We start from the raw sequence: 15,131 nt of genomic DNA, 5'->3' as shown, positions 1-15,131 counted from the left end.
GTCACTCAGCAAGTTCTTCTGCACCGCGGGGGTGCAGTGTTCTGCCCAAGGTCTCACAGGTGGCACTGAGCCGAGCGGGGCTCCAAGTGGACGGCTTGTCCCCTTGTGCATCTGATAGCTCAGCGTTTCCAAGCCCTGTCTCGTGCAGCAACAACCAGCCCAACGTTCCCTGGATACCAGGGGCTCGGAGGGAGGTACCAGGTGGGTCAGATGCTGACCTTGTTCTCAGCGGACACTCGCCTGGTGGGCAGGCGGGGCTCCCCCCACTCCTTGCAGACACGAGAGGACTCTGCAATCAAACCTCTAATCTCAGCCCATCAGGGACCACAGCTCAGGGCTCCTGATCTCTGCCCACTGCTCTCCCCGTCGTGCCCACCATCCTACAGAAGGGTCTACCTGTGAACTCACGGACCCACCAGTGATTCCCACCAGGTGAATGAACATGGTAGGTGGGCAGCTGCTTTGCCTGGTGTCTCGTGGCTTCCTTCGCAGTCCCCATGTGGATAAGGGCCCCAACTGAGGCTAGGAGAGACAGACGGGCCGACTAGAGACAAACGCATCCTCCCGTCTACGACAGGTGATTTCTGCAGTACGGAGAGGCTCGGGCGAAGGCCCCAACACCCCCACCGCCCACTTCTGCAATGGGTCCAAACCGAAGCCTTCAATCCAGGCAGCCTTGTCCAGTCCTCCAGCTTCACATGGGGAAGGAGGCTAATCCAAACACTGGCTTTCCTCCTGCTCCCGAAGCCACCAAACTTACGTCTACCTCAGGACCTTTGACCCTACTCTTCTCATTACCTGGACCTCTCCTTACCTAGATGTTCCCACAATCGACTCCTTCCTGTCATTTGATCTCAGCACAAATGCCATCTTTCCGAGGAGGACACTCCATTTAATGTTGTTCCCTACTCCACCGGCCACTCTGTCACATCGGAGCACTGTCGGAAATGGCTTGTTTCCTTGTCTTTCCTCTCCCTGTTCTAGAAACAGAAAGAACACTCCAAGACGGCCGGGTTCTTAGTCCCTGTCGTGTCCGCAGAGTCCAGGCCTGTGCCTGGCACATGCTCTCACACTCAGTCGGTCACGCGTTCGGCGTTCAGAGTCCTGCCCAAGTGCCAGGTCCCTATCCTGACCGCACATATACTACTAGGGCCACATGGTCATGTTTGGGGGCAGAACATGTGGTCCTTCTGTCCTGAGGATGCATCTTCACGTACTGCAGGTGATCACAGGAGTGTGTGGCCCCCGGGGTCGCTGCTCCTTCCAAGGCACCCACGTCCATTCCTTTAATTGCACTGCATACATCGCAGAGAAGAAACATGGGGCCAGCTCCAGGATTTTCCAGACCCCTACTGGGGTCTAGGCCCAGACAATGAGGTTCAGAATCGAGCCCCGCTGGGTAAGAGAAGGCGCGGTTCCCTCCAGACAGCCTCGGCCAAGGGGTGGATGCGAGCAGGGAGCCTGGCCATGGTCGGCCTGCTGCAGGCGGTGTACACTCCCCCAGACGGCTACGCTGGGGAGCGCGTGGACAACGCAAACCGGACCTAGCCAGCCACTGGCTCTCGGAGACGTTTAATGGAGACCGATCCGGGCTTGCGGTTTCTTCCTCTTTTGTTCTCTCTCGTTCTCTTTTTAAAGGGTGGCTTTTAGACTGAACTTTTCCAATTACTCACCACTCATCTCAGTGAGAGCCGGATGTAGAAAGGTTACCTTGTCTCCATCAGAGCAATCCTCCCTTTCACTTTGGCCTCTTGGAGGCTGAAAAATGGCCCGGTTTCCAAGAAAGTGAGAAAGGAAGCGCGGAGGACAGCGTTTAGCTTTTCTCAATAGCCTTTCATGGGGTCCTTTCCAGGCAAGCGTGACCCTCTCGTTTTCTAGATGAGGACTCCTGGGGACAAGCAGGTAAATGGTATCTCTGAATCAGAGTTGGGGCCCACGTCCCAGGTGGGCCCACTCTCCCTCCCTCCCTCTCTCTCTCTCTGACTTCTGCAAGGAGGGCACGTGGCCCTGAGGGATGGAAATTTCTGGCCTGGCTCTGTCTTCAGCAGCTGGGTGACCCTGGGGGAGCCATTTCCGGGCTGGACTGAGGGGGGAGAGAGCGAGCGAGCATATGCAGGCACACGTGAGGGCAGTGGGGACCTGCTCTAGGTTTAGGACCCCCGCTCCACCAGAAGGGGCAGGGACCACTCGGCTCCAACCTGGACGGCCAGCTGGAGACGCCGGGGCCCAGGACTGGCAGATCTTCTCTCTCTTCTACACCGTCCTACATTGCACATGCTTTTGACAAATGGCACTTCTAAATACTGGTAACAAAGTCAAAACATCTTAGACACCGTGTCGCCAAACACAACAGACACAGCCTGCGGGCTGCCTGTGCCTCCCCTCCACGTCCGAGTTCCCGTTCTGGTTTGGTTCCAAGAGATCAGAAGGGCTGCTCTACTTCCAAAGGGATGAGATTTCCCCACCTCCCTGTTAGCCAGGACTGGGTGTCCTCCGGCCGCCTGCAGCCCAGCGGCCCCCTTGCTGGCTTGTGTCCACACCATATGGCCTCTGTGAGTCTAAGCTCCGTGAGACAGGGACAGTCTTGCCAGTGCGTTTTGCTTTCCGGCATTTGCTCCAGGCATGGACCACTTACGGCTACACATTCACCGAAGGAATCACTGCTCATCATCCTCTAGGATCCAGACCCAGATTTGAGGCATGGAAGGAATTTGAATGTGCCTCGTCATTCCGGTACTACGGGTCCTTCATTCACTGGGCAACCACTTCCGGAATGCATCCTGAGTGGACACTGAGCTCCGTGCTGGGAAAGAACAGTGGGCCAGATGCGCCCTGGCCTCCACAGGGCACAGCCTCTTTCTCAATGATTTATAAGCCGGTGGTTTTCAATTTTTTATCCTGGGCTTGATGCACGTTCTCAGTAAAATAGCTGTGAGCAATCATCCCCAATATACGTACACTTTCAGTTTGTAAACGTACGTACGTACTGCTGTTCCACCGTGTACGTACCCCATTAAGTATTTAAAAATGAGGCCATTTGAAAGGATAAGATAAAACATAAACAGAAATGGAAATTCAAACGGTTTTCTCCTGTTCTTCCAACTAACCATCACAGGCCTGTTTTGGAGTCACACCCTTTGAAGGCACACGATGGGCCAGGCAGTGCACATACATACATTCCGCGTGTAACTTCACGCCATCCTCAGCAATCCCGTGAGGCAGGGGTTATGGGCCGATTTTACAGACGGAGAAATGAAGGCTCAGGCTGCTTAAGGGACTGAACGGAAAACTCACAAGGCTATATTAAATGGTAGAGCCAGGACTCAACCCTAGGCCTAAGGAAGTTGTAAAGCCTGTGCTCTTAACCAGCGGGGGTCCGTCGGTGCATGGCTGAAGGATTTAAGAAGCGACTCAAGGTTGAATACTGTCTGCTGAAGCTGAGTATAGTCCTTAGGCAGAAGATGTCATAAAAATAGTTTCAAGATCAAAGGTAACTCCTTAAAAACAGTATTTTTCAAACTCGTCCTGAAAGAAGTTATAGGTATTTTGTGTCAAAAGGCTTCCGGAATTGAATAAATTTGTGAGCTATCTGGTTAAACAGAGTTCAGCAAACTTCTCTGCTGCAGACCTTGTCAGTGCATTTAAGGTCTTAGATGCATGGAAGGTGGATTTGGAAGAGTGAGAGAGAAGACATGGTATTTCTCAAACTCATCTGGCCACTGAACCCTTCCAACCCCCAAACAAGAAAACCTATCAGCATCTCCCGGGACACAGCTGGAGAATACAGTCTGGGAGATATGAAAAGGCAGGCAGTCATCATGGAAGGCCGGAGCGCGCACACACTGAGGCGAAGCCCGTAACTCGCCAGGGTCTCTGAAAGTGGGGAGCTGCCGCAGGGGTCTAGTTTTGACCATGAGGGGGACAAGTCCCAGCATCACTGAAAGAACGGAAGTGTGGAGTCAGATGTGCGTTCAGATCCCAGCTCTACACACGACGTCACCTTTCTGTGGCTCAGCTCTGTCACCTGAAGAATGAGCATCCCACCCTACGAGGCTGCTGGATCCAGGGTTCCTGGCATGTAACGGGAATGGAGAAATGGAAGCTCTGGACAAGGCTGCTCTCGACCATTAAAAGGATCTGTGGCTGGTGCCAAGCAAGGGACGGCTTCCAAGCCCGTATGGGGTTTCAGGTCGAAGCTGAGAAGGAGCTGGCTGGGCCAGGCAGGCCCCTCCTGGTGGATCCCAGGGGTTTTCAGCCAAGAGCTGCGAGAGCCAGATGTGATCTTGTGATTCTTGGTGCCCTGAGAAAAAGCGGCAGTTCTCCATCTTACCACATGACCTACCAGTTTTACAAGATAATTGGAAGAAACTGTCCCCAGGGAGGCATCCCTCCCTCAGCCAGACCCAGGCACCCCTGTTTTCGCTCGGGCCGAGCTAGCCCATTGGAACAGCTTGTGTTCCTTCTTCCTTTCGGAAGGAGAGGATCAAGACGCCACCCCTGGCCTGGGGCGTACATTCTGGTCAGTTCCACGCCTCTGCTGGGGTGAGTTAATGAAATCCACAGCAGACGCTCTCCCCCACTTTCTCCCCCTCTGGTCTTCAGCTGCCTCAAGTACAGCTAATCCCATTACAAGAAAATAAAGTGGATAATTCAGGCTAATGAAATCGTTACAAGAATGTGGCCAGCCAGAGGTGGACATTCAGAACCAATTTAACACCCTTTGGTGTCATTATCCTCAGTACAGGAAATGTTGGTGAGGAGGAAGGAAAAAAATTAAAAAGGAAAAAAAGAAAACCCAACCTCTTTCTTGTTGGCTTAAATCTGGTTAAAGAATGATCTGCCCCGTCTCTCGCTCACTGTTATTATCTCCGCCAAGTCCGCTATCTCCACGGTAACCCCAGAAAATATCAAAGTGGGTGGAGAAACTCCGGAAGTCACCCATCGTGGTGAAACCCACGGACCCTTCCACCTCTTTTGCTCTGCCCAAATCTGCTACTGAGGGATGAACTCCCGGGCCCCAAGCCGCCACCAAACTCAGAAGGCTCTGACGCTGGATGAAACTGTCTGTCCCTGGGGTCTGAGACAGGAGACGCCGGCGTGCAAAGCAGAGCAGGCAGCAGGACCCCCTGTGTCCGGATGGGACCGAGGGGGCCTGAGCAGGGGGCTCCCCTTACCACTGGCCCACACCCCCTCATGCCGCCTGCTGCCAGGCCATGGCCAGGCCTTCCAAGAAGGCTGAATTAAGGGTGGCCACTCAACTTCCCAGTACCCGCTGCCTGCACTCGGTGCCCACCCCCGCCCCGCCACGTCTCCCCCCTACTCAGAAAGGGCCCTGCAATTGCGCTCCTTTTGCATCCATTTCAGTGCTCAGAACCTTAAGGACGACGGCCTCATATCCCGAATCTCCTTTGGTCTGGTTGGTTCCCATCAGCCCAGATGTGACTTTCACAAATGAGTCTTGGACTGTTCGTTCTAACCCCTCTGGCTAAGGGCAGGCTCTAGGTACTCCTAACCGGGGAACGTGCACGGCAGGTGCACAAGAAGGAGAAGGACGCAAAGGGAAGGAAGAGAGGATCCTACAAATGCCCGGAGAACTTCTGTCGAGCTTGTCGGGTCATGGAGGGATCTTAGGGGGCACGTGTGGGTCGGACATACAGTCACTGGGGGGTTAGAAAACTGCCAGGGATGGTCCCCCCGTCAAGAGTGCCACACAGCAGCCCTCAGTCACCGACACCCCCCTCTACTTACTGATCAAGAGGAAGGCATCTGGGGAGACTGAAGCCTGACAACCTAGCAGCCGCAGCTGTGGGGGCACACCAACTCATACGCCCCGTTCATGGCCGCCGGGCCCCATCTCTCCTGACCCCTCTGGAGGAGCGACATCCACACAAGTCTACGTGATGTCCCGATGGCATCCGTAGAAAGGGGTGCGATGGGGTTCAGGGAACCCACCCGGGTCCCTCTTAGGAACACACAAGGGATGTGAGCCAATGCCACTACTTAGGGGCCCCGGACAGAGACTCGGGGAGCCAGGGGTTCAGAACAACGCAGGCTGCATGCTGTCAATGGCACGCAGCTCCGGCGTCCTGCACAGATGTTCTTGCTCATCTAGAACCCAGAGAACCCAGATGGAAGATAAGAGCCCCCCCCAACTAACAACGACGCCACAATGCCCACACGCTACACTTCCGCCCGTCACTTATGGGAAAGCCCTTGACCCTGCCCCCTGCCCACCAAAAGCCTATTTACTTTTACTTTACAAACTTGTTTATCTAATTTCTCATCCCAGAGCAGCTGGGAGGGGCAAAGGGGTTAAGAGTGGCAGGTGCCTAAAAGGCCTCAAGAAGTGATAACTGACAGCCGTGGGTCAGACCAGGGGCAGGCACACTTTCTCTGCACAGGGTCACACAGTAAATATTTCTGGCTTTGCAACTACTCAACTCCGTAGCGTGAAAGCAGCCACAGGCAATACGTCAATGAATGGGTGCGGCTGTGTGCCAATAAAACTTTATTTACAAAAAAAAAAAAAGGGCTGGCATCACTTGAGCCTTATTTTGCCAACCCCCAAGTTAGCCCCCCAAGACCAAAACATGATATTTAAACTGACTGGCACAACGCAGCAGCCCGGGAATGTCAGGTGCAGGGGCAAACAGCAAACATGCCGGGACGGCTCTGATCGGTGCCCGCATGGCAGCCTGGGCGCAGCGTCCTTCGTACACGTAGGAAAAGACAGTGTGTATTTTAGAAAGACTTCCACTGCGTGATCAACATTTTCAGAGGGGGTTGATGGTCAAAGGCACTTACTGGGGAACCCTCACTGCTGGTGGTCCGCACCTAGTGAGTGGTGAGTGTCTGGCCCCCTGCCTAGAGACCTACTCAGCAGAGAAGCAAGTAGACCCATACAGCCAGCTGCTGGCCCGCTAGACAGTGTGAGGGAAAGAATGCTGGTGTGGATGATGCCACCTCGAAGACCTTCCCACCCAGCCCGCCTGCCTCACAGGCCCTGCGTTTGCAGTCACCTGCCCCATTCCCATTCCTTGATGCCAGCTGCCTTTTGTTCTGTCTGTGAGGACGAGTGTCCGTCTCCCCTGCTGGACCAGTGAGTGCCCCGCACCCAGGACAGGGCCAACAGTGCCTGGCATGCAGCAGGTGCTCAGCAGAGACCATCTGGTAGCTGCTGATGGACCGGGTTGTAAACAGATGCTCATCGATTCCTCGCTTTTCTGTTTCTGGTCACCCGGATCTTCAACACCAGGCACAAGAACCAGAGAGTGGGGAGCGGGCCCGCAGTGGCCGATGCCATGCTGGGGACTCTACAACCAGGGGCCAGAGTGACCCCACAGGGTGGCAGCACGCCCAGGGTGCACGGGACAGTGAGGGGACGTCTGAGAGCCGGTGCCCTGGTCTGTGGAGCTCCCTGACTTCCGGCTTTGCCACACTAGGTCCCTCCGGGCAGAGCAGCCCACTTCCGCCCTGGAACGAACGCCTCCAGTTCTGGCGGGAGCCGTGTCAGGCAAAGGATGGAGGAAGCACGAGAGAGGCCGAGAAGATGTTGACAGATACAGAGGGCGGCTTCTAGGGAGCTCAGCATTCTAGAGGCTTCTGACACCTGCCATTAGGAGGAACACTCCAGACCCCCAGCTATGGATGCCCTCGACCACCTCCCTGAGAGTTCCAAGCATGCACCTGAGCTGGAAAGAGGCAGAGTGTAGTCACCGTGTCTCCCCAGGAGGCCCCAGATGGACAAGTCCATGCTGGGAGGTGACCCCTTTTCTGGTCCATGGCAGTTTGGACTGGGGGTGTGTCTCAGGTATCTGAGTCACCTCAACATCTGAGCTTCCGAGAAAGCCAGGGCGACAGCTACAGGGGATGACAGCAAGGCAGCTCTGCAAGAAGGCGGGAGAGGCAAGTCCAGAGCGCTGGCCAATCGATAGAAGGTGCCGGAGGCCGTCCCGGGGGCACGGCAGGAGACAGGGAGCGAGGACAGTGATTCATGCCACTGAGCCTGCCAGCGCGGAGGGGGAGGAGAGGCACTCACCCCGACTGGGACAAATATTATTTTTGAAAGTCTGGGAAAGAAAACAACAATAAAACAACCCAGGCTCAGGGCGGCTGGCGAGTTTTGAGATGCAGGGAGGGGAGGCAATGGATCTGTGGGCGGGCCCATTTGTTTGGGGCCAAGCAAACACTGCAGAACTCCATTCGATCACAGACGGGGAAGGGGAGGCTGAGAACCGGTGGTCACCAGAAACTGAGAGCCACAGGGGTCTGACCCGGGCCATGCGCGGCCTGGAGCCGGGGATGGAGCCACAGGCTCCGGACGGCAGGTTCCAGGTGCCGCAGCAAAGGAGAGGCAGTGAACTGGAGGGGTGCGAACATGGGTCACGCTGTGGAGTATTCGAGTGCGTGGGGTAGGGAGGCTCTCCCCTGACACGATACCCTGGCGGGGCTGGACAGGATTTGGGGTGTGGGATGGCAGAGGAGCAGCAGGCAGAGGAGCTGGGAAAGGAGAAACACCGGCAGTCAGAGGGAAGGAGGCCCCATCTGCAGCGACCACTGTTCACCTCAGGAGCCAGTTCAGGAGCATCGTTTGCCAAGTTCAAGAGGACGGAGGGGTAAGTCATGGTGTCTCCGGAGATGCACAAAGCCCCCCATGTGCTTTGCTCCCGCTCCCTCGCCGCACTCAGGCGAGGGGCTGTCTGTGCGACTCTGGGCTGCGCCGTCCCCTCCTCACCTCCCCCGCTCGGTCCATTTGGATGATGGGCAAGTGTGGCCACAGCTTTTTTTCTGAGGCAGCAGTGACCCGGGTGACCTGGGTCTCGGGGTGGGCACGGGCTGGGCTGGGGGAATGTAGTTAGAGAAAAACAATCAAAGGTTTTAGGCTCCGGCGGGGCAGAGTGGGAGGTAATTAAAACCAGGCTTGGTTTCTCTGGCTGCATTCAGGCCCCCAGTAAAAACAGAAATGCTGTCTGCGTCAGATGTGATGTTTCCTACCCTCGGCGGGGAGCTGTGCTTCCAACAGCAAGGATGAGTTTGTGCCCCGTGTTTGAGTGGCCCCCCCTTCAAGCTGGGAGATGTCAGGAGTCTGGAAGCACAGATGCGGTGCAGGGCTGACAAGCCCAGGCTGGGGGTCAAGCTGTCTCCTCTACTCTCTGCCTCAGCTTGCTGGTCTGTAAAATGGGGGTAACGGTCCGCCACTCAACAGAGCAGTGATAAGGATTAAATGAGATAATATGTCTGAGGCATTCCACGTGGAGCTGGGCCCAAAGGGAGCACTAAGAAGCAAAATGAACAAATGAAGGAGCGAATGACAGAATGAATGAGGGAAATCACATGAGGTGGTTAAGGCTAACTGTGTTCCCTCCTGCCCTCAGAGCCCGTGTCAGGGGCTTCTGGGCCAAGCCCAGAATCCCATCTTACAGATGAGGAAAGGGGAAGGCGCCTGCCCCACCTACCTTCAAAAAGGTGGGACTGGAAGCCCGCAGACCAATCCCCCTCTGCCCCAGGGGGCTGTCCCTGTGGCCACAGGGATGCTCTGTCTGTCTCACCCTCCCTGGGAAGGGCCCCTTGGGTGTGGTTTGCACGCTGGGATTCTAGGACATAATTTCACTTGAAACAAGGTTCCCGCTGCGGGGAGAAACCCCCTGATCTGTTTCACCAGTGACCGTCGGTGGGTTCCCAGGACATTTACTGACGGTGCGCTGGGGGTGGGGTCGGTTACCGTGACAGAGCCCTCACCTGCTCCCTGGACGTGCACACCCGCTGTGGCCGTGCGCAGCTACTGACCCTCTGGGGCGAGGTTGTGCCTGCAGCTCACCGACTCTCCCCTGCCTGATATGGCTGTGACAGCACAAGTGTTTGGGGAGGGGCGTAGCTGGCTGTGAGCGGGCAGCAAGGAAAGGAGCCTGAGCTCAAGAACAGCAGCCCCTGGGATGGGAGCTCACGGAGATGGGTCTTCAGAATCCGTGTTCAGTTCGCTTCTCTGCGCAGGTGTGAGGCACCTCCAATGTGCCCGGCACTTTGCCGGGTGTCTGCAAGGCTTGGGAGAGCGAGGCCTAGGGCCTGCCCGCTCTCTCAGGCCCTCGAACGCAAGGTTGGCTCTTCCCATTTCAAATGACAATGAGGAAAAAGTGACCAGGGGTTGGCAAACCATGGCCCACGGGCCAAATGCGGCCTTCTACCTGTCTGGGTACATAAGGTTTTACCGGAACCCAGCTATGGCCATTGCTTACTTCTTGTGTATGGCTGCTTTGGGGCTACAGCAGCAGGACTGTGTATCTGTGGCAGAGGCCACACAGCCCACGAAGCCAAAACGTTGACTCTCTGAGTCTGCATTAGCGTTCCCCAGAGAAACAGAAGCAGTAGCATATATACAAGACGTAGAAAGATATTTACTACACGGTACTGACCCATGCGATTATGGAGGCCGAGGAGCTCCACGCTCTGCTGTCCGCAAGCTGGGGGCCCAGGGAGGCTGGTGGTGTAGTCCAGATCCAAGGGCTTAAGACCTAGGGGACCCAAGAGCCTAAGTCCCAGGCCAAAGGCCCGAGAACCAGGGGGCCTATGGTATAAGTCCTGGTTGGCAGGCCCGAGAACCAGGGGCACCGATGTCTAGGGGCAGGAGACGGACGTCCCAGCTTAAGGGAGAGCAGATCCACCCTTCCTCCGCCTTTTGGTTCTGTTTTGGCCCTCTGTGGATTGCATGGTGCCAGCCCACACTGGGGAGGGCCACCTGTGTCATTTGTCCACTGATGCAAACGCTGTGAATCACCTCACAGACACGCCAGAAACAAGGCTCTATAAAACCAGCGCTCTGGGCTCCTGGTGGCCCTGCCAAGATGACACGTGAAATCAGCTCCCACGGGCTCTTCACAGAAGTCTGACAACCCCAGTTGTAGCCCCATCCCCACTCTGCCCCTCTGCCCCCCCCAGCTCTGGGCCTCCTCCCTGCACTGCTGCCCCCAATCCCATCCCCCTGAAACTCACTCCTGAGTTAGCTGTTTTCCTTAGTCAGGCTCATTAGATCAGGGGGCACTGAGTAGAGGCCGGGAGAAAACCCAAGGCAACTGGTCTTTAGGGAGGTCTGCACAAAGCTCCGCGAGGCCTCCCCGCCCCTCCCTCCCGGCGCCGGCGCCACATTTACCTGCGGGGCACTGGTGAGGACCTGCTTCCCAGGAGCCGGCCATCGTAGCCGGCTGCACCTGGCATCCCCACAGCAGCCCCCCGCCCAGCTCTCTGCGGGGCCGGGAGAGGGGCAACCCGCCTGACCACTCCGCTGGGGTGGTGACAAGACATGGGGCCCAGAAGGAACGGGCGCTGCCCCCTCCCCCATGCCCACCACACACCCACCCTCACCCCACAAACACCCCACAGCAGCAAGACCTCAGAGACAGGGGGGAGAGCAGCCGAGGTCCCCTATCCAGGTGGTGATGTTAGGAGAGTGCTTCCCAAACCAAATCTTCACCACAAAATGGGATTAAGTAGAAAGAAAGAAAAAAGAGCCGGGTGCCATAGGGTTGAAAAAAAAAAAAAAAACGGGGTGGGGGGGTCGGGGAGGACATGTACACAGGTGTGTGTGGGCACAGAGTGCTATTTCTGGGGTGAGACATAGGACCCTGGCTGTGCTGGCTGCCTGTGTGTGTGGGGGGGGGGCACAAAGAACGGACCTGGTGTCCCACCCTCCTCCCCAAGCTGGAGCTGGGCCGTGACAGCTGGCCTTCCCTCTCCCGGCCAGCGCCCCCCCCTCTGGGGGGCCACCCCTTCTGCCCCAGCTCACTCAATCCAGGGGGCAGGGCAGCTATGGCCTTGGGGGCCTTCCTCAGTCAATACACTGCCAGGGGAGCTCAGGAGGACTGTTCTGGAAGGCATTCTGTCCATTGTTCAGGAGTCTCTGTGGGATCAGGTCCTGGTGCTCGGGAGCAGTGGAGCGCCTTCTCCATCCTGCTCTCCCCGCTCCCGGGGTCACCTGCCACTCCGCTATCTGCACCGAAGTCCTTCCCTCAGTGTCCAGTTCGGGCAGAACCAAATTAATACACATACTTGCCGTTTATTCTATGCCTCCTAGAGCTTCTATACTATGTGAGCGTTTTCCATAAAACAAGCATATATATACACATAAATACAATATGTTTGTACGTAATATATATCATACATGTCTGTACAACATATTTTTTTTCCTAAATGGAGAAAGAAAAGCCACCAACAGCTCAATCACTGGTCCCTCCAACCACAGTTGGATTGCTAGTTCATTCCTCCCTCCTAAAAAGTATTGTGCTAAGAAAAGAATGTTCTCTCTTGGTCCAGGTATGCATGGTGCCCAGCAGAACCACTTGCTCCCCTTATTCCCTAGCCTGCCAGGGATCCCACTATGGGAACCCTTCAATAGGCCAAGTCTTCTGGCCCAAATATGGCCCTGACCTATGCACAGCTCTGCCTGTCCCTCTCCCAGATCTATTTCCCCACATGCTCTATAGAAAGCCTCACCCCGACTCCCTTGGGGGTAGGTTGAAGGGTGAACAGAGAGGGGTGGGGTACTTCTTCTCAGTGTCCTTCTCTTTTGGGGCCCCCCTCTCTGACAGCAGCTCTGCCCGCTAGGACACCAGTTCCCCTAGGCAGCCCCTCCTCCATTCTTGATGGCTCTCTGGCTACCCACCTTGTTGCTCCGGCCCCCAGTGCTGGGGGCTGCCAGAGGACACACAGGACACCCAGTTAAATAAATTTCTAGACCAAAAGCAAGTAACTGTTTCTGATAATTATGTCCCAACTATCGCACGTGACATACTTATACTACAAAACAACAAAACCCAAACCAAATCTCCTCACCTCACTGTATTTAAGGCCTTTTTAAAATCTGAAATTCAAATTAAACTGGCATTTTGTATTTTTATTTGCTCCATCTGACACCCTGGGGTGGCAGATTTCTGCCGTTGGTCTCTGGGCGCCCTGGGTGCCTCCTCTCCCATCCCCCGGAGTCCCCTGTGGGCTCCACAACCCTGCCCACAGCTGTCAGGCACCCATTCACCCAAGTATTTAAAGCAGTGGCATGGATTCTCTTTCCAGCTGGCACTGTGACAGATCCGAAGGCTCTTATTCTGTGAGCTTCGTCCTGACGAGGGTCCTCTTTCAAGTGGCTTCCAATTCTCTGAGTGAGCAGGATGCTGCTGCTGGGTCCGGTGAGACTCTGGGGGAGAGCCACACTGCTGCAGGGCCTGGGCAGCCGGGGCGCCTGGAGCTCCGCCTGCCTCGGTCCCTGCACGGTCTGCTCAACAGCTCAGTCTCAGAGTCACCCCTTCCAGGAAGCCTTCCCTGACCACCTGCACCAAACGGCCAGGTACCACAGAGCCCATCACCCCATGACAAGTCGGCACCGTGCGTTATCACTCTCTGATGTCCCCTGTTCACGGGCCATCTCGCCGCGTGCACATCAGCTCCGCCAGGGCCAGGCTCTCGTTGGTCTTGAGGGTAAAAACGAGGACCACAGAAAGACAGGAACCCTCTCTGCCTGTCAACGAAAGCACCTACATCAGGTATTAAATGCCCCCACGTCCCTAATCGGCTTCATTAGGCATACAGGGCTCGCCCCAACGGGGGGCGCTGCCCTGTGAAATCTGCGGAGATAGGCGGGTTCCGGGACACTTCTTGTCTTGGATTCTCCGCCCAGCCCTGATAATGACTTTTCTCGACCAAGTTTCTCCGTGGCTGCAGCTGTGGAAGAAAGTGCTAGAACGGGAGACAGGTACAGTTGCCATGATACGGCCGTCGCGGTAATTTAGCCTCAGAGCTCCAGCTCCCCTGGAATAATTTAACAATCTGTCATGGGAAGGGAGGCAGGAGAATAGTGTCGTGTGGCTTGATGTCTCCACCTCCAAAAAATAATCTAAGTTCCCGTAGCCAAAGAAGACCCCCAGTTGGAGAGATGGAAGAGTGAGAACATTTTCTACCAGGACCCAGGTGGGAAGGCCTTACCTACCTACCTTCGTCGGAGGGGAAACAAACAAGTGCATTACAAAAACCGCAGGGACGTCTATTCCAAACTGTCTTCCTCTGGCTGCCGCTTATGTTCCTTTATATCCAAAGCCCGGAATGTCTTTCCTTAAAGCAACCACTCATCAAAGCCTCTGACTGACTTCCTCCCTCCTTCAGGGGCCCCCGGCATGGAGGAAGAGGGAGCTGGGCACAGGACAGGGTGTGGAAGAGAAATGGAGCCACTGCCTTGGCCCCGTGACCTCCTGTCTCCCCAACCCAGAGAGGAGGTGGCTTCTAGAGGCCGGAGAGAACCCTTCGTCCTACAAGCCACTGGTTACTGCCTTGTGCCACCAACTCTTGACATACCCGGGGGCAGGGAGCATCTCCTTAGGAAGCTGGTTCCTCTGCTGGTGGGGAGCCAAGCCTGCACGCACAGGTGTGCACACACCCTCCGCCCCCAGGGGGCGAGCCCCCTGCACACTGCTCACTGCACTGGACCAGCACACCGGACTGCCGAAGCTGGGCCCTCTCGGACTGGAACGTTCTCCCCTGAGCCACCCCCTAGCCCAGGCCCCTGCTGGTGGGGCAAGTCTTGGGGAGCCTCTGTTCTCCGGGCAGCACGGCACGGGCCTGTCTGCGGAAGCTCGTGGATGAGACAGTGACTGGCAGTGCTCCAGGAGGGGGCTGGGTGCTGGGGCCTCCTGCTCAAGGAGAAAAGACAGAAAACCACGTTCCTCCTGGAACGGACGGAGTCACAGCTGCCTGCAGCAGGCACGGTCCTCTGTTTTAACCAGTCCTTTACAGACAGCGGAGACCCGGCCCTTGGGGCTCTGCCATGGTAAGCGAGTCACTGACCCCGCAGGTAGACCGGCCCGAGCCGTGGGGGCTCCCGGGAGGGGTCCACAAACGGCAAAGCCTCATCCTCATTTGCCTCAATTCCGCATCCTGGCAACACTCTTCCTCAGACGTAAGGAACTGGCACGTCTTATTTTAAAGGAGCTCTGATGTCATGCTAAGAGTCACCAGACAAAACCTGCTTGGCACCAGAAGGAAGAGAGCAGGCACTGGAGCCGGGTGAGTTTCAAATGACAGCTCTGGGCGGCGGGAGACGCAGGGGCTGGGATGGCTGACACCACGGGGAGCTGCACCAAGACCAGGGCTGGCTC

The 15,131-nt window shown here is 56.2% G+C and overlaps 1 protein-coding gene across 6 annotated transcripts in view; it reads right to left on the bottom strand.

Moving 5' to 3' along the window:
* The window catches only part of RBM19 (RNA binding motif protein 19), a 148,640-nt gene that overhangs the window by 67,041 nt on the left and 66,468 nt on the right, over positions 1-15,131 (bottom strand). Inside the window, exon 22 of one of the 6 annotated variants that reach the window (XM_040619893.1) lies at positions 12,869-13,501. The exons of the other annotated variants lie outside the window; for them this stretch is intronic. Within the exon in view, the coding sequence (XP_040475827.1) occupies positions 13,123-13,501 (379 nt within the window). The 3' untranslated portion in view covers positions 12,869-13,122. Of the gene's footprint in view, positions 1-12,868; positions 13,502-15,131 lie in introns of those variants that run through there. 6 annotated transcript variants of the gene reach the window in all.

The sequence above is a fragment of the Ursus maritimus genome, unplaced genomic scaffold (genome assembly GCF_017311325.1).
Source record: "Ursus maritimus isolate PB19 unplaced genomic scaffold, ASM1731132v1 scaffold_33, whole genome shotgun sequence".
NCBI lineage: Eukaryota > Metazoa > Chordata > Mammalia > Carnivora > Ursidae > Ursus > Ursus maritimus.
This window is presented reverse-complemented; position numbering and strand designations above follow the sequence as displayed.